The following is a 19,303-nucleotide window of genomic DNA, read 5'->3' on the forward strand; positions in this document are numbered from 1 at the left end:
TGCCTTCTCAAGCCTGATGATGGCTTGTGGAATGCCCTGGACGTATCCAAGTTGTCGAACCACTCGATCAGGCATATATGGCTCAATGATGCTACGATACTGGATGCAACCAATGAAAAGAGTAGCAGGCACGCGTTGTGATGGATCAACTCCGTACGGTAGCCAGTTAACTTCATTGTCAATCAGATGATCCAACCTAGCACAAAAAGCGAGGAGACACTCCATGCTCTTGTTGGGGCTCCCCGATCCGACATCTCAGGCGGACGCACGAAGAACAGTAAGCTCTCTGATCAAGGTCCCCTGCTGAGGCCAAAAACACGGAAAGTACTCGTAGATCCACGCTTGCAGAAGCGTAAGACAGCCGGCGATAGAATCAGCATCTTTTCGTGATGCTGTACCCAATTGCCGGTACATGTATGCTAGCACAGCAAAACCCCAGGAGTAGTCACTAATCTGAACATCCTCAACAAAAAGCTCGTTGAGGAAGGAAGGATGAGTACGGTTTCCACTCTTGTGCAAAAACAAACATCTGCCAAGTACTAACCACAGGTACGCCCTGTAATGGAAACTGAAGGGACTCTGCGCCTCCAAGGTCGACTCCATTATCCTCTCAGTCAGCACCCCACTACCCTGCCATACGGTCTTAGTACTGCACTTCTCATTCAGCTCTTCCGCAGTCATATCCAAGGTAATCGAGCACGCGTCCCGTAAAACGTCCTTGCTAGGAGTAGTGGAAACCATGGAACCATCAACACGAAGCCCTAGAATATGATACACATCATGCAGCATGATCGTGATCTCCCCAAATGGCATGTGAAACGTGTTCGTGTCTGGCTGCCATCTCTCAACAAAAACAGAAATCAAGGGCCAGTCAAATCGCCTGAACATGATCTCGGGTAAGTGAGATAGACCACTGCCATCAATCAGTTCCAGGTGCTCCTGCGCAAGACGACCACTCCAATTACCCAATTCTGAACACAATTGTGTCCTGCTCAAACACCACTGAACATTTTGCTCCTGCCCAACCCATATGTAGGCAGCCACGTGACCCCCAAAACTAGGAATAACAGTACCATCCTCAGGCCCACCTGGCATCGGCTCCTGCACCACCCATGACTCTGACGAGCTGGTAGAAGCTTGAGCTGGTTCACTACTACTAACATATCTCCCATGGCCACCCCTATACACAGTACGGTAATCCTGAGGGTCATATTGTGCATCTCTAGCAGCTTGACTTCCTTGCTCTTCATCCTCATCGTCAGATGAAGGCACTCCAGTAGACGAATACATGGGGGCGCTCCCATGTGACTGATGCTCTCCCGACCAAGTACCAGCAGTCTCATACTGCTGCTCATGGTGAAACAGTGCTTGTGAAGGTCCTGCACCACCTAACTCCCTCCTAACAGACGCATTCAAACGTCTTGATCTTGCATGACGAGGACCAGAACCCTCAATCTGCATTAAATAAATAAGTACAGAATCAAATTTCAATAATAATTCATATTCAAAAAAATCAAATCAAAACTATAATAAATCAAATCAAATAAACAATAATAACAACATTACTAACAATAACAATAATATTATTCTTACAATACTAATATACTACTAACAATAACAACACACTAATAACACACTACAAATAATTTCAACACAATAATAGACCAAATCAAAACTATAATTAACCACAAAATTGCCAAAATTAAAACGCAACAACGACAAACCAAAAAAAACAATTACAATAACAATAACAACAATTTAAGTCACCAACCATAATACATAACAACAACAACAAATACCAATACAAACCAAAAAAATTTGGGATTTGTTAAATATCGCCCACAAATTACTACATAAAGCCCACAAAATTCACTTGGTTTCCCTAAATTGCCCTTGACCTTAAAAAAAAAAAACACTCACACTCTCATCACTCACACTCTCATCACTCACACTCTCATTGCTCATCTTCTTTCAACCTCTCTAAAAAAAAAATTCAAAATAACGGCAATGTCGAGGCGGCAAGGCAAGGAAGTGGCGGCGGCGGCGGAGGGAAGGATGTCCCAACGTGGAAAGGTATATTTTGTTTAAAAAAAAAAAAAAAAGGGGGGAAAACCGTCGTGAACGCGGTGGGGCGCCCTGGCTGGACGCCCAGCCGGCGGTGGTGGCGCCAGATGCAGACGCCGCCACCAGTTGGCTGGCGCCTGGGCTGGACGCCACCGCCACGGTTGCGACGCTTAGACTAAACGCCACAACCGTGGCGGTGGCGTCCAGCCCAGACGCCAGCCAACTGGTGGCGGCGTCTGCATCTGGCGCCACCACCGCCGGCTGGGCGTCCAGCCAGGGCGCCCCCCCCTTTTTTTTTTTTTTTTTTTAAATTTTTCTAAAAAATTGTTTTTAAATTTTTTTTTTTTTTTTTTTGTAATATAATTTTGAATTGTTTTTATATTTTGTTGTTTATTTTTATAAATTTTTTCAATTTCGTTGTATTTTTTCTACGTTTATATTTTGTTTACTACTATTTGTTTGTTTTTAGTGTATTTGATTTGCGATGATGATTATTTATCGTATAAATTTTTGTATGTTTATATATTTTAAAATTTTGTGTAGGGTCGTCATGGTGGGGGGAAGAATATAGAGCTTCTTAGTAGAAGTTATTCAGTGGAGAGGTCGGGGCATAGACATGTCAGATCCCGTGGTATTTCGGCCTCAGTTCGTAGAGAACGGATCCACCGTCGGGATGAGGATGACGATGACGATGATGATGCTGAGGAGGGTGACCAGGAGGAGGAGCAGGAGGAGGGCGCAGATGAGGATGAGGATGTGGACGATGGCAGTGGACCGTATGATGATTACGGTCCATTCAGTCAGAGGGTTGATGACATGTACGAGACGCATATGGTGGAGGTGCGTAAGGGTAGGGGTGGTAGATTTGTTAGTAGATCTGGCACATCATCTGCGTCCACTGTCTCTGGGGCAAGCAGGAAACGGTCGAGGGCGGGTAATGATTCTTGGGTTGTTAGGAGTGAGGTGCCCGGTGGGCCTGTTGACGGGAGTGTGATTCCTAGCTTTCTAGGACACATAGCTGCCCGTATTTGGGAGGACCAGGAGAGGCCTTCAGTTACGGGGTTGTTGAAATGTCATACCCGGGAAAAGACTTGTAGTTTTTTGCGTACATGGGCTGAGGCCTGGCCGGCGGAGAGCGAGATGTTCGAGCGACTGGAGGGCACTGGGGTGAAGCACGTTCCTGCCACCATGCACGATAAGATTGACAGTACGCTGATCACGGCTTTCATTGAGCGATGGCAGCCGGATACAAACTCTTTTCACCTTCCGTTCGGTGAGATGACGATCATGTTACATGACGTCGAGGCCATTCTGGGGATTCGTGTTGAGGGTAAACGACTTTGTGCTGTGGCTGATGCGGATCAGGCAGATTTGTGACATCGTCGAAGCGTACATGCCCCAGCGTTGTCTTCGCCAACTTGGATTTGTCCAAGTTGTCCCTCCTCCCCCGGCGTGCCCGATGAAGGCGGTCCGACCTGCATCGTCGAGGGAGTACGTCGTGGAATGGCCGGATATCATGACCGGGACGTGGGACCAGTTTCCGATGGTGGCTCGATTATGGACAGCGGAGTTGCAGCGGCCGCCCTCTGGGGTTACTCCCATGTGTGACCATTACTACATGGAATGGTTCAACCGGTATTCGCACCCGAGGTTGATCGCTGATCTCGACCACAGCGATGATGATTATGTGCCACCGCCTACTGCCACGGATCGTTCTTTTGGACATTATGTTGTAAAATTGTAACATTTTAGATTGTTCTTTTAGCTTCCAACTTAAACATATTATCAGTGCTGTTTTTAAATTTTGATATAACCGTTCGTGGATCCGCGCAACTTACCCATGCAACATATAGAATGCAGTAAGCAATACAATATAAAATATTAATGTTCTCATTAAAAGAGCAACGTACAAATAAGATTACAAATAAAGAATGTAAACAAGAAAAACTAAAATGCAGCTAGGGTGTTCCATTCGTGGATCCGGTCATTATATAGCGCATCCCAACCCTCTACGCTCGCTGTGCGAATGTTGTACCACCGAGGTATAATCGGTGGCACCGGAAAATCGGTTGACATGTCTAGTCGGATGAAATGTCTGTATGACGACCCAAGAAACGCAATAGCTAGCTCTCTGACCGGTGTGGTGACAGTCTCACGCGACCGCCAAGGGAGAACCGTGGTACAAGGATAATAAGCTTGACTATGCACTCCCAGGCCGAAATGCATGACTGCGCATTTGTAAATGTTTGCAACGGCAAACAGATCTAGGGGCGCGTCAAAATAATGATTTTCGCCGCAAGGTCCACCTCCCCACCGGATACGTCGGAGAGCGCCATCCAAGTCATCCTCGTACACATGACGATAAACATTTCGGTTAGAGGCAATTTCGCTGTACATCAACTCACGCACCAAACCGTAGTTGTCTTCGCCCATTTGAAAAACATCAGCCACGACCCGGAATCCGCAGTTACCATCTCCGATTACATCATTCCACCCTTCCACGTACGACATGATGATCGCAGGTACCCTTTCTTCTGTAATAACGCGATGAATGGTGCATGCGCAAGGTAATCCATGAGTTACTGAAATAGTACACCCACACCGAGTATACACTTCGTCAGCCAAGTCCCTCACCCTGTTCAGCTCAGTGAGAATCAACCCCAAGCAGTAGTGCGACACACGACCATGGAGAATCTTAAATATAAAATGGCTATACATCGTACCATGTCGTCGTCTGGAGTCCTCTAGAGAGTTCCTGATGTCGTTCTTCTGAGTTTCAATTGACTTGTTCAGTCTAGCGAACAGTGTATCCAAAGCAGCGGTCGATGAATCAATCCAGTCCTTGGTAGCTCTATGAGCACTCTCAACTCTACATGTTGTAGTGTTCCCAAAATGAAGTACCTGGTTTGTCCAATATTTGACAAACTTTTCCCTATGAGGGACCCATTGATGCATCACATAGTCCACCAGTGCCGGACACCACTGGTACGAATCCCTGAAGTTAGCCAATGCTCGCTCATACGCTTCCTCTGTGGTAGCCTGTAGGATCTTCCGCCACTTACCATTCACCAATCTCTCTGCCATTTCCAAATTCTTCCTGAAAAGGTTGTAGGCTTTCACTTTCACGCAGTTGTTGATGTGCCATGTGCACAATAAGTGGTTCGATTCGGGAAACAGCTCTGCTATGGGGGCAAAGAGACCTCCCTCACAGTCGCTGACGATGGCTGCTGGATGAACATTAGGCCCGATGTAGTTTCTCAGCTTCTCCAAAACCCAATAATAACTTGGAGTCGTCTCATCCCTGATGATTGCATGACCAATCAGAAAGTTCTGGTTCGTTGGAGCCATCCCAACCATCTCAACCAGAGGGAACTTGTACTTGTTTGTCTTGTACGTTGAGTCGATCAAAATCACAAATGGCCAAGACTTGATCATATCAGCACAATCAGGATGCACAAGGAAAAGATGAGTCACCTCCGCTGTATCTTCATCAGAATCAAACCAGAACAGGTAACCACGTGATTGTGCCTGGTGTAGCAGCTGCTGTATAGGGTTCCTTCCCTCTGACCGTTCAAACCTGAGTTGCTGTCTGACGTTGTAGATGTGTCTTCGGTTTGGATGGTCTTCTGGAAATTTTTCTAACACAGATGCTAATATTTTAGCAGGCTTCACTTGAGCATCACTCATTTCTTTCACAACTAGTTTCGCAGCAGGACTTAAGCCGCTCAGTTGTCGATGACCCTCTTCATATACTATCATCTCATGGTTGTGATACCCCCATTTAGAGTAACCTATCACTTCCCAACCGTCACGACTTCGTAGTTGTCGAACCTTTACTCTGAACTCACACCCACAACCTTTCCGCTTTGTGTCAAACCGAGTGGCTGTACGAAAATCTCTTTCTTCTCTTTTGCGATAACGGTCACGTCTCAAAATGCGATCCATTCTACCATCCCGTTGAGATTTATGAGTTGCTACTACCAAGCAAAATCCAGCTGCAATTGCAACCTGTTTTGCCCAATCAATCGCCTGTTGAGCTTCTTCGAATGGACCATCATGTCCAAATATCTCACTGTAATCATTTCCGTCTCCACCATATTCCTGCATCAATTATATATTACAATAAATACATTTAACGGATAATACATTTAATTTCTATATTTCCACATAATTAACACAAAAAAAAACATAATTATATATAATCAAACTTAATTTTTATAAAAACCCAATTCGAATTTTCAAACAAAATTTAAAAATATACCATTTCGAATTTTCAAATTTAATTTTAAAAAAACCTATTTCGAATTTTCAAATTTAATTTACAAAAAACCCATTTCGAATTTTTTTAAAAAATCATTTTCGATTTTTTATTTTCACAAAAAAATTAAATAAAAAACAACAACAAAATCAAAAAGGAAAAAATAAAAATTAATTATTAAAGGTGGCGTCTGCCAGGGCTGCCACACCCACTGGACTGGCGCCTGGCAGGGCCGCCTCACCCAGTGGAGTGGCGTCTGCCCAGGACGCCAGTCTAGTGGTCTGGGCGTCTGGGCTGACGCCACTCAGGTGGTCTGGGCGTCTAGCCTGGACGCCACTCTGGTGGTTCTGGCGTCCGGCTTGGACGTCCAGGCTATGGTTTGGGCGTCCATCCTAGGCGCCGTAGCCACTACGACGGTAAACCGTGAATTTTAGCGGTCACTTACCTCGTTTTCCGTCGACGACGACGTACCTCCGGCGTCCCCCGCATCTCCGGCCTGCCATCCGGTCTCCCCCGACGAGCCAATACGGCTCCACATTTTTTACACCGAGATTATCTCAATTTTAGCAAAAGGGCATAATGGTCAAATCATAACATATTTGTGGGCTTTATGTGGTAATTTGTGGGCGATGTTTAGCGTTTCACAAAAATTTTACATAACAATAACAAACTTATTAAAATGTTAATCAAGAATTATTGCAAAACTATAACTCATGGAAAGAAATATTGCAAAATAATAATTATTGCAAAACTAAATCAACAAAAAATACATAACAATAATTATTGCAAGACTAAATCAAGAAAAAAATTATTTTAATGCCACAAATCAAGGAAAGAAATATTTTTAAAATAAAAATTAAAAAAAAAAACATGCAACAAATCACCAAACCGAGGGAAAAAAGAAAAAAAAAAATTGGAAACCCACAACTTCCACCTAGTTCCGGAAGTACCTGAGAACTTTCGGAAATTCCAGGCGAAAACCACCACTTTCGCCTGAAATTTCCGGAAGTTCCTCTTCACTTCCGGAATTTCTGGGCGGAAGTCAGGTTTCCCAGATTTTTTTTTTCAAAATTCAAAAACTTAAAAAACTCACCGGTTCGCCGCCGTTACCGCCGCCACCATGACCACCAAACGTCAACCTAATTCTTCGTCGGTCTGCCATTGTCGGATTCAACGTTTGATTGCTAGATTTGCTTGAGTTTGAGTAACCTTCAACGATTAAAAAAAATTTCTGATTTTTTTTTCAAATTTTCAGATTTTTTGGAAGGTTTTAGAGAGAGAAAGTGTGAAAGAGTGATTTTGTGAGATGGGAAATGTCTCGTAAGTGTCCTAACTTAGTTTATCGAGTATTTATATACGGAGGGCAATTTAGGAAATTCAAGTATAAAATGTGAACGTCACCTAGTAAATTGCGAACGACGTTTAACAACACCCATATTCAAAGGCATGTAAAGTAATTAGCCATATCTCTAATGCGTACAAGTTAAATTGTTACGTGAATATTAGATGGAGGAAAAACAAACGGTGCTTCTTTAACCTATATGTTTTCCACTAGTGTGAAATTTTAAATAGGTAATTCTCTTTTTCTCATTGTGAGAAACAAGTTTTGTTTCTCATGGGGTATGTGTCAAGATCTTGGGCTCCCACTCATAACACATACGCGGTTTCCACCAGTGAAAAATATCACATTATTTTCCAAAATGCCATTATAAGAAACACTTGGGGCTCCCTCATTTTAAATACCACCAGTCATCACATCCACAACAAACCAGCATTTTCAAGATTTATACCCTGTGATACAGAGATGAATATAGCAGAATTAGCCACAAAATCAGAGTTATCGTAAAAAAACCTAATGAAAACTAAATTTAAGTGACCGTACATGTTCATTGGACTTACATAAGCCCAAGGGTTTTGACTTTTTAGCATATAAGAGCATCTCTGGGCAGATTTTGAAACACTGCAAAAATTAGAAAGTTATTTAGTACAAAATATATATCTGAAGCCTACATGTAAGCAAAAACACATTTAGTTACCTGCAGTTTGCATCTCTTTGGAATAATCTTATTACACTAACAACCTGCAGCAAGTTAAGTGCCATATTTCCTTCCATTGTAAAAGCTTCACTGCATATTACATATGAAACCTCTGCCGTGTCAATAAACTATAGTAAAGGTCGATGTTTCTGCAAAGGATTACAAAACTTAAAATTACTACTTAATAGTCTCTTAGACTTTGTAACAGAATGTTTTGTATTGTTTCATCTTATTTTAATTTTGAAAAAAATAAGTTCAGAATTTTTTTTTGAGATAAATAAAATAAAATCAACAAAATTTCAGGAAATTCAAATGAAATAAGTTTAGACAAAATAAAATAATTTCAGATATAATAAAATAATATAAGCTCAAATAAATTAAAATAATTTCAGATATAAGGTCATTTAAAATAGAAAGGCCTTAAATAATTGGGCTATTGATTGTTGATAAATGTGTAGGGAATACCTTCACACAAATTTGGGCACTCACAATTCCAATATAAACTTAAACCAATGCCAAAGCAGACAATCAGTCAAGTGTGTTAACAGCCCCTTGTCTGATTCAACACCAAATAGCAAGGGCATTTATTTGAAATACAGGACAGATATTTTCAAGTCAGTTCGTTCATTACAAGGCATTGGAAAGGAAGCACTATGTAGTTCTAGTAACTCGGATTGCAAACCAACATAAGACCAACGTTTTTTCTTCAAATGCAATCCATTTATGATCATCTAATCATATCTCCTATTTGAGAGCTGCAAGAAATGGCAATGCATATATTATAATTTAATCTTTGGTTGCAATGACAAAGTCCTTCAAAGTAGAAATAGTTGCAGTGACAATTTTAATAAAGCAGCTTACAAGAAAGCTAGAGCTTCATGCCAAAGTTTGTCATCACTTTGCAGCTCAATATCACCTCGGCTTCATAATGTTGCTCAAAATACGATGCCAAATGACCATTACCAACAGAGTTTCTGCAGAACCATAAAACAATTAGAATGATTATAAGAAAGCAAATGGAAATGTAATACTTGGGCATATACAAATGGCCCATGTAATATTTTCATATCCCTAGGTTAATTAAACTCCAAGGATTAATCTTAAACTCATTCAAATTTGATTGATGATAAACTATGTATTTAATAACCTATAGACATCAGAATATCTAATCAGTCAGATAGGAAGATCTTCCCTCGCCTAACTCATTGAAGGGAAAAAAAAAATAGAGCAACATCATAGAACTTATCTGACAGACAAGTTAAGCTAACAAGATTTTGCTATTTTTTTTCCTTGCTCGTAAAGTTCGCAAGGGCATAAGAAAGAAAACACTGCTTGAGATAAGTATGCTAGTGTACATGAGAGAGAAGCAAAAATATCCATAATTTTTATTATATTAGAACTGAAGGACTGACTTAAAACTGTAACTGCTCAAGAAGTCGATTGCCTTGTTGAAGACGATACAGAGCAGATGTTGGTGTTGCGATTAACACAGGTTTGGCAGATACTATGAAATCCTTACAGAGAGTCATACAGTAAATCTCTACTACTCACTGTGAGAAACGTTTTTGTTTCTCACAGTGGCATATAACTCATCCCTATATAAATTATAAATTGTAGACATGTTAATGTACTCATCCCTGCTGGCATATGACTCAAGTTCTTACATTCATCTAAGTCCAACACCCTAAGATTTACTAGTTTGCTTGTGTCCTCTGGCAGCTCCTTTAGTCCTTTGCAATTACGCAATAATAAAGTTTGTAGATTGTGAAGCTTGGTGATCGACTTGGGGAGCATCTCCAATTTATTATTATATGAGAGATCAAGGTACCTCAAGTGTAATAATTTACCTAGTTTATCTGTTAAGTTTCTAATTGGCAAAGAATTCCGTAAATCCAATACCCTTAAACGACAATAATTAAAAATAATTGCATCCTCATGACAAGTCATGAATGTAGAACACTTCAAATACCTACGTAATGTTTTCATTGGAAAATTATTTGAACGAAATAAGGTGATGGACATACCTTCATAACTATTAGCCAATAGATGACGAATTTTCCCTTCTGAATCAGTTTTACAAGCTGTTAATGTCAAAGAATCTTTTGCTGCTACTTTTCTAGCAAGCTCATGGATGAGATCATGCATTTTAAATGCAAAAGTTTTACTCAAAACATCCCATCTCATGTCTTGGAAAAAACATCTATGCAATAACATTATTGATATATATTTTTCACCGACATCTTCCATGCTCTCATTTGTAGCACTTGGAACGAGATATCCTTGTGCCATCCAGAGACGAATCAATTGTGTTTTATTAATGACAAAGTCCTCAGGGAAGAGTGAGCAAAAGCTAAAACAAGTTTTTAACTCAGGAGAAAGGTGATAATAGCTAAACATCAGTGTTGGCATTATGCCATCCTCACCACCACACATGTTAGTCAAATCAGTACATTTAAATGACTGCCAAGTTGCTATATCTTGGTTACGCAACAAACTGGCCACTACCCTTATGGAGAGAGGCACATTGACACATTTTTTCACAATATCTTTGCCAATCTCAACAACGCTAGTGACACCTTCGTCTTCCCTATCTTTAAGTGATATTTCCTTAAACAATTCCCAAGAATTCTCGTGTGACAGACCTTTTAAATAATGTATTTGACATTTTCCAATAGCTTCTGCCACTTTTTTGGAGCGATTAGTCACCAAGATCCTACTTCCCATCCCACCTAAAATCAAGAAGTTCTTCAACTCATCCCATTTTCTACCGTTCTCATACCATACATCATCTAAAACATACAAAAATCTTTTACTGCTATTTTATTTCGAACTTTTTGTGCAGGTCCTCAAATCCTAGCTCATTCATCCCAAGCATCTTACCTAGGATATCTTTCGTGTCAAAATTTAAAGACACACAAACCCAGTACATCTCATCTTTGAATTCTTCTTTAATCCTATGATCACTAAACACAAGTAGGGCAAGAGCAGTTTTTCCCAACCAAGATATAGTATATGCATATATTTTATGGAACATAAGTAGTATAAAATGAAACATAAAGTATGTTTTTTTAAACATCAATAAGGTATAAGAAATCACAGTAAACCTAGTTCATATATAGCCCAACTATATGAAACAAGCAATAATATATATGAAACATTAATATTATAAATTGAAACACTTAATATATTTTATGAAACATCATTAACGTACACTTCAACTACATTTTAACTTAACGTTGACAACACAATTCAATGTAACATTACATTTTTTTAATTGAAACAGCGACAAGTCTTTTTGAAACAATAATAACATCTTTTGAAACATCTCAAAATTATTCCTTTAATACAATAAAATAAGTAATTAATAATGTTCCAATTGGATGATATGCCCGTTATTGTCAATACAATTTATATTGTTCCAGAAATATGAATTATTGTCCTATAAATATTATATATTGTTCCATATATAAGAACTAGTGTTCCAATTACATGATATGCCCCTAGTTTTCGAATTTTAAATATGTCGTTCCAAAATTTTCAACTATTGTACCACATACAGAATTGCTCTTTTTTTGCACTACTTCGAAAATTCTACCAAAAAAATATCAAACGAACTCCAAAAATTCTGAAATTTTGTATGCTTATTCTACACAAAAAAATAAGTAGATTCAAAAAACGAATCGCTTCAAAAGGGTTTTTTATGAGAGAGAAATCTTCATTTGAAATCCGTCTTTTCAGATTTGCTCCTTTTTTGCACTACTTCGAAAATTCTACCCAAAAAAATATCAAACGAACTCCAAAAATTATGAAATTTTGTATGCTTATTCTACACAAAAAAAAATCAAATTAAAAAAAAAATCGCTTCAAAAGCTTTCTTTATGAGAGAGAAATATTCATTTGAAATCTGCCTTCATTTCTCTCTCTTCAATGGCTAAATTAAAATGAAACCAGATTTTCCATTTTTTCTCTCTTCAATGGCTGAATCTCTTGGTTTTATAGTACATAAATCGGTATTTCAATGCAGAAAATAAGGAAAAAAAATAAAAAGCATGTACTAATGACTGAAATGCGTATTCCCAAGAAAATGCATGGGAAAGTGATAATTAATCTCAGTCATCCATAATCTCAAAATTGATGGTGTAAGATTGGTTCTTATTTTAAGAGGGTTCTCACCTAAAGGGTGGGATCTCACATGATCCCTCCCCTATATATATATATATATATATATATATATATATATATAGCAATGGGGCAAGGCGGGTCGGATGAGGATGATGGTACCTCCTCATCCATCCCTGCCTAAAAATCTTATACCCATCCCCGCCCCACCACCCATGGCGGGTACAATTCCCACATTCATACCCACCCAGTCGGGTTCAAGTTAATATCCATCCTCGTCCCACCACCCATTTGAATATCCATACCCATATCAAACTTGCCTACCTAGGGCTGGCAATCCCTGACCCGATCTGATAACACGACCCAAACCCGACTCGAAGTTATTTAGAGAAACCTGAACCGAATCTGAACAACCCGAATTCGACCCGATTTGACCCAAATTTCATATTTCGTAATAATATTAAGTTTTACACTATTTTTTTTTTATTGTTTCTAAGCATAACAAGAAATCGACCCAAAATCTTACCCGAACCCGACCTGCTAACCCGGATTGCCACCCCTAGCCCTACCACCCATTTGGATATCCATACCCATCTCAAACTCGCCCCAAACCCGCTACCATATATAATACCATATTATATTACAATAATATGAAGAATTATCATTTCTAACAAATATCTTTTTTCATCTACTTCGCAGAATTCATAGAGCGTTAATGTCATTAATTTAATAATTTATTTTTATTATATTATTATAGTATTTAGATTTTAGAATCTTCCAAGTTTGTTTCACCCTTTTACTAAAAATTAGTATAAGGCGGGTGATGGGACGGGGTGGGGATGGGATGAGTTTACTCTAATATCCATACTCGCTCCATCACCCATGGCGTGTACAACTTTTATACTCATCCCCCCCCCCTCCATCACCCGCCAAACCTCCCTTCATCCTCGCTCCACTTGGACGGAGATGGAATGGGTCTCCCATTGGATCCGACCCACTGCCATCCCTAGCCCTATTTTGTTTCCCTCCTTTTTTTCACAAAAGTTCAATTTTTTTCCCAATTCAACCCTAAACTCAACTTTCATAAAATTTTAACCAAAAGCCCCTTATAAATAAGGGTCTCCACATTCAATACACCCCATTTAATTCAACTGTGTAAATAAGGTTTGGGTTTTTTTTTTTTGGGGGGGGGGAGGGGGGACATCAACAGTATTGTTTACATTACAAAAATCATTAGCCACCTTCAAATTACAATCATCCTAGAATTTGTAGTAATTAGTACTAGCAGCATCATTATATACAAAAATTTTGCTCCATTGAAGACCGCAAAAAAAAAAAAAAAAAAAAAAAAAAAAAACATCAGCCACCACTTCATCACCTTTCATCAACTCTGCAAAACAACAAAGGACTCATGGCAGATTTCCTTAATGATGAATTCTATGGATTAAATTACAACAACTGTTAATGGAAGAACACAACATGGCAACATTGGACTCAGACATGGAAGATGCAGACATGGCATCAGAAAAAGAACATAATCAACATGCAGACATGGAAACACAAGAAGCAGATAATTCAAATGCAGAACAAGGGAGTGAAGATAATGGTGGAAGACATAGTAGAGAAATGACATGAAAAAGGCAAATTGTTGATGAAATCCTACTGAACATAGAAGTGGACTTAGTCCCAAGAGGTTTTTATCCAACTTGGCTAGAAAATATTCAGTTTACAGGTTGACAACAAACAAATGGGTCCAGGTTATAAAAGAAACACATAGAGCAGGGGAATGTTATTGATGTCAAGAGCAAGAAATTAGGCAAAACAGGTCCAAAACCTAGAGTATACACAAATGAGTGGGTAATATATGTCCCTCTGTATAAGAGGACCACTGAAAGGAGCTATGCTGCAGCCCTTAAGATTTCACATTATTCCACATTCCACATGTTAAGGAAAAAAGGCAAACTTAGGACACACACAAGTAGTAATCACCCTACACTTACTTCTAATCACAAAATAGCTAGATTGAAGTGGGTTCTTAGTCATGTAAACCCAATACCAGCAACTGGGGACCCTACATTTAGGGACATGCAACAAGTAATCCACTTAGATGAGATGTGGTTTTATCTAAACCTAGAAACCAAAAAAATTTATCTTCTACCTAAAGAGGAAGATCCATACATAGCACAATAGTCAAAGAGGCTCAAGCTCAAGGCTATGTTCATGGGGATGATAAGGAGGCCACTCTATGATGAACATAAAAATTTGGTGCATTTAGTGAAGTATGGTTTGTTTCCCTTTGTGAAGTGTGAAAGAGCAAAAAAAATAAAAAAGCAAGAACAGATATGTTGGGACATTAGAAACTATGCCAGTGCAGAGTGTGAACAAGGAAGCAATCAAGGACATGTTACTCAACAACATCATACCAGCAATACATGCCCAATGGCCAGCTTAATAGTCAAAGGATATAATCATACAATTAGACAATGCTAGTAGGCCTCATCAAATTTCTAAGGATGAGGCATTTCAGGCAGCAACACAAGCAATTGGGTTTAACATTCAATCTGTTTTTCAACCTCTAAATCACCAAATTTAAATGTGTTGGATCTTGGTCATTTTAGGGTTATTAATTCCCTTCAATACATATCAGTTTAAAAAAAATATAGATGAACTAATTGAGAAAGTGCAAGAGGAATTTGATCCTATTTTAAACAAATACACATGGATCACTTTCCAATCATGCATTGCATGCTTGAAATATTAGCAAAAGAAGGTGGGAATAACTTTTCAACTCCATCTATGAATAAGAGAAGATTGGACAGACAAGGAATACTTCCAGTCTTGTTGAAAGTGGACAAGGAACTTATCACACAAGTTGTCAACTACTTGAACACCATATCAGTTCCAGCAACAGGTCATAATCAAGATGAACAAGATATGGAAGTGGATAAAAACTGATGCATTGAAGGAAGAAGCACAAAGTTGTGGGACTCAATGACTGCCACACATAACCTGTAAAACCTAAACTCTTTTTTTTTTTATGTATTGGTTATGTGTCTTTTGGTCAATACTAATGACACATTCTTAGGCAGTTATGTAACAGAATTTCATAGTAGGAACTAACACTACTAGAAATAGGCCGTTTTCCGAGAGAATCCTTCCGACGGACATATATTCCGTTGGAAATTCCAAACTTTCCGACGAAATTAGGATTTGTCGGAACATTCCGTCGGAAACAGTTCGTTACAACGGAAAATTCGTCGGAATTCTTGCGACGGAAGTTAATTCCCTCGGAATAATAGGCTTCCGACGGAATATTCCGTCGAAAATTTAGTTTTTCTACGGAATTTAAATCCATCGGAATTTTCCTATGAAATATTCCCTCGGAAAACCTAATTATTCCGACGGATTTTTATCCTTCGGAAAATTTCTGACGGAAAATTCCGTCGGAACGTTCTACTATATAAAAAGAAAAAATTCGAAAAAAAAACTTTGGGAACCCTAATACCCAAATACCGCCTCTCCTCTCATCTTCTCCTTTTCTCTCTCCTCCTTCCTCTTCTCTTCTCTTCTTCTCTGATCTCCTCTTCCTCCTCCTCCTTCTCTTCCTTCTCCTTCCTCTCCCCTTTTCTCCTTCCCCTCGCCCCTTCCTCCTTCCCCTTTCTCCTTCCTCGCCCCTTTTCTCCTTCCCCTTTTTCCTTCCTCGCCCCTTCTCCTTCGTCTACGCGATTTGATGGTTTTTATGGTCAAATTTGACCATGAAAAGTGTAGATCTAGACTTTTCATGGTCAAATTTGGCCTTAATAAACCAAACTCGAACTCAATTCAAGTTTTAAGGTATGTTTTTGTGTTTGTAATTTTTGTTTTTTTTTTTTTTTTGTACGAATTCAGTGATTTTTTTTTTTCGTTTTTCCAGGAGGGTTAGGGTTTTGGTTGGGTGGGGTGGTGGTGGCTGCTGATGGGGGGTGGTTTGGTTTGTGGGTGTGATGGTGCGTGGGGGTGGTCTGGCTTGGGGTGGTTTTTCGATTTTCTGATTTTTTTCTTTGTTTTTTTTTTTTATTTTTGGGTGGCGATTTTTGAAGGTGGTGGGTGTTTTTGGTGGTTTCGGGTTAGATCTGGGTGGTTTAAGGTTGTAGATATGGTGGTTTCGGGTTTTTGGTTGGTGGTTTAAGGTGGTAGATCTGATGGTTTTGGGTTTTGGGTGGGTGGTTTAAGGTGGTTGTGGGGTGGTGTGGGTTGGTGGTACGGGTTAGGGGGACTGCTGGGTTAAGGTGGGTGGTGTGGGCTGGTGGTCCGGTTTAGGGGTAGGGGGGTAGCGTTTGGTGTGAGTGGGTAGGGGGGTAGTAGGGGGCAGGGGGTAACTCAACAACTTCAAAATGAAATGCTGTCAGTTGAGTTCCTTCATCATTTGGAAGTAAAAACAATTGATGCAAACTTAAATTAGGGACTCAATGCATCAATAATAGTGCTACCAATGGGACTGTTAGCCAACAACATCCAACCACTCAATTAGATCAATTTAGTGAAGGACTCAATCAAAATACACTAAGGAACTAGCTCATCATTCATCAGTAAATCACTCCCCTAGCATCAGTAAGCACAACACAGACAGAAACGTATAGTAGTTGCTTAATTAAACAAACCAACAATTTACAAGCACATGATGATCAATAGCAAGTCAAATGCAAAGCAACAAGGGACTAGATTAAAACCAAAGACAGAGTCAACCATTCCACATACTTTATGAAAATCAACAAGGTACCAGATTAAAACCAAGCAACAAGTGTTTGCACAAGGACTCAACCATTCCGTAGAAAACAACTTCAAACCCAAAAAATTACTAAAATTTGTCAAGATAAATTAGGTGAGAAGTAGTTACTATACACTGCCAAATTAGTTGGGGGAGGGGTGTAGTACCTATGGGTAGTACTTCTGCATCTTCGTTACAGTCTTTACTTATGGGCTAACAGGTCACACTTTGGCCAAGTATCCTAATAGTATCCCGATCAAACAGTTGATGAAGGGGATAGGCAAGGTACACATCATTAGGCTCAATACTAGTAGGGAGGCCAGATCTAACCCTCTTTGCCACAGTTGAAGGTCCAGCATCACCTCAAGGGACCAGCTCAGTGGACTCAGGGGCCTTCCACCAAATCTAACGACCCAGTACTTTGATGCTCACCTCCAGTAACATCCACCTCTTTAGCAACGCAGATCTCCTTCCCAACACCTTCATTTTCATCATCAACAACAGGATTCTCTACCAGCATTGGTCTTTCAACCAGATCTAACCTAAAATTGGGCTAGACAGCATCTTTGTCAACAGAACAACCTCATATGGCTTATCCTCCTCGTCGCTAGAAATATACTCAGCAAGTTTGGCCCCAACGATCGTCATATTAGTTATCAATGACGCGCGATGAACTAGTTTGAGAACCCTAGTTCCTCGCTGAGCTTTCTACCTTTTGCGAGGTGCAGAATGCTTTCCTTTAGCCCTTGTGAATCCAAAGGACTCAAAGCAGAAAAGATCGTTGTTCTCATCTGACAAGGCTTGAGTAGCTACAATTTTTGAATAGCTTTCTGTAGAAATCCCTCCAATTTGACCACCTCTATAAGCTCATGTCGGCAATATCCAAATTCAACAATAGTTAGGTTCTTGCATTAATTAACATAACTTAGACAGTTGTAATAGTTTTTCTTAGGCTGAGCTTTTATCTCCCTAACCCCTTGGTGGTGTTTCTGTATCCAAGGTTTCTCTCAATTATTCCTAGTGGTGTATCTGTATCTAGGAATTAGTAGAGCTATATCGTCGGAGTAGCCGACTGACGTGGTGTTTTGGCTAATTCTACTCACCCCTACCCAGTACGGTGTCATTATCATTTGGAGTACTCATGGTGAATGACAAAAGAAATTGAACCCAGAAAATGAAGAGATCGAGAGAAGAAAGAGAACCCAGTGAGAGATAGAGAGAAGATCGGCAGAGGAGGGAGAATAAGAAAAGCAAATGAAGAACTAGAGTTTGGGTTTGAATCTGGAGAGTTCTCCAGATTTCACCCAAACCCAACATTTAAGTCAAAAAAGTTGAATGTAGTTGCAATGAATGATCAGAAGGTGGTTGGGAAGATGATGAATTTAGATGAAAGGGAATGAATTTGGTAGGAAGGGTTAGATTAATTAACCTAGGGTTTTAATCTAATGAAATCAGATTTGTAGTTTGATTAGGTTTTTTCTTTTTTTTTTAAAAAAAAAGTAATGGTATTTTCGTCTTTCTGCATTAAAAAAACCTACTGTAAAAGGAAAGAAAACAATTTGTTGCGAGTAATGTGAAGCATCCATTTTTAGTAAATATTGCGAGTAATATGAAATGGAGGAAGTATTTACTTGATGAAAATGAACTAGTAAAATATTTTTTTGGGAAAAAAATAAATAAAAAAGAGAGAAAAGAGAAGTGTAATAAGTAGTGACAAGTGGTTTTTAGCTAAATACAAGTTGATCTTTATGATCAACATATTTTATCAATCATAGGAACAATTTTTGTTTTGCATTCATTTAATATGGGGCATTTTCGTAAAAGCAACAAAATGATATGTCAATATAATGTCCGTTAGTTAAGAACAAGCTTCAAATCACTCCTTCTCTTTCTCTCTATAAAGGGCAAGCCCCGAATCTCTCTCTCTCTCTCTACAATGGCAAGCTCCCAACTTCCCAATGTTATTAATTTCAAGGTGGAATGGTCACCCCTATCCTTTGGGGTTGACCAAGCCCTTAATTTCACCTTTTATTACTAGGGCTTTCATTTGATGTGGCAGTGAAGCCACCGGAGATGGTG

The 19,303-nt window shown here is 39.4% G+C and overlaps 1 protein-coding gene across 1 annotated transcript; it reads right to left on the reverse strand.

The window, feature by feature from the left end:
- Positions 1 to 255: 255 nt before the first annotated feature.
- Positions 256 to 7,484, reverse strand: LOC110718049 (protein MAIN-LIKE 1-like). Its single transcript, XM_021896852.1, has 2 exons — positions 7,416 to 7,484; positions 256 to 1,455 (listed from the first exon to the last, which is right to left on the reverse strand). Exons 1-2 carry the CDS (start codon positions 7,482 to 7,484, stop codon positions 256 to 258), a joined length of 1,269 nt encoding a protein of 422 aa, XP_021752544.1.
- Positions 7,485 to 19,303: the final 11,819 nt, after the last annotated feature.

Source organism: Chenopodium quinoa, unplaced genomic scaffold (assembly GCF_001683475.1).
Source record: "Chenopodium quinoa cultivar QQ74 unplaced genomic scaffold, ASM168347v1, whole genome shotgun sequence".
NCBI lineage: Eukaryota > Viridiplantae > Streptophyta > Magnoliopsida > Caryophyllales > Amaranthaceae > Chenopodium > Chenopodium quinoa.

Coding starts and splice junctions, on each gene's coding strand:
- LOC110718049 (XM_021896852.1), bottom strand. CDS start 7,484: ATGGCAGACCGACGAAGAATTAGGTTGACGTTTGGTGGTCATGGTGGC. Junction 1,456..7,415: donor GCGGTAACGGCGGCGAACCG/GTGAGTTTTTTA, acceptor TATTTAATGCAG/ATTGAGGGTTCTGGTCCTCG.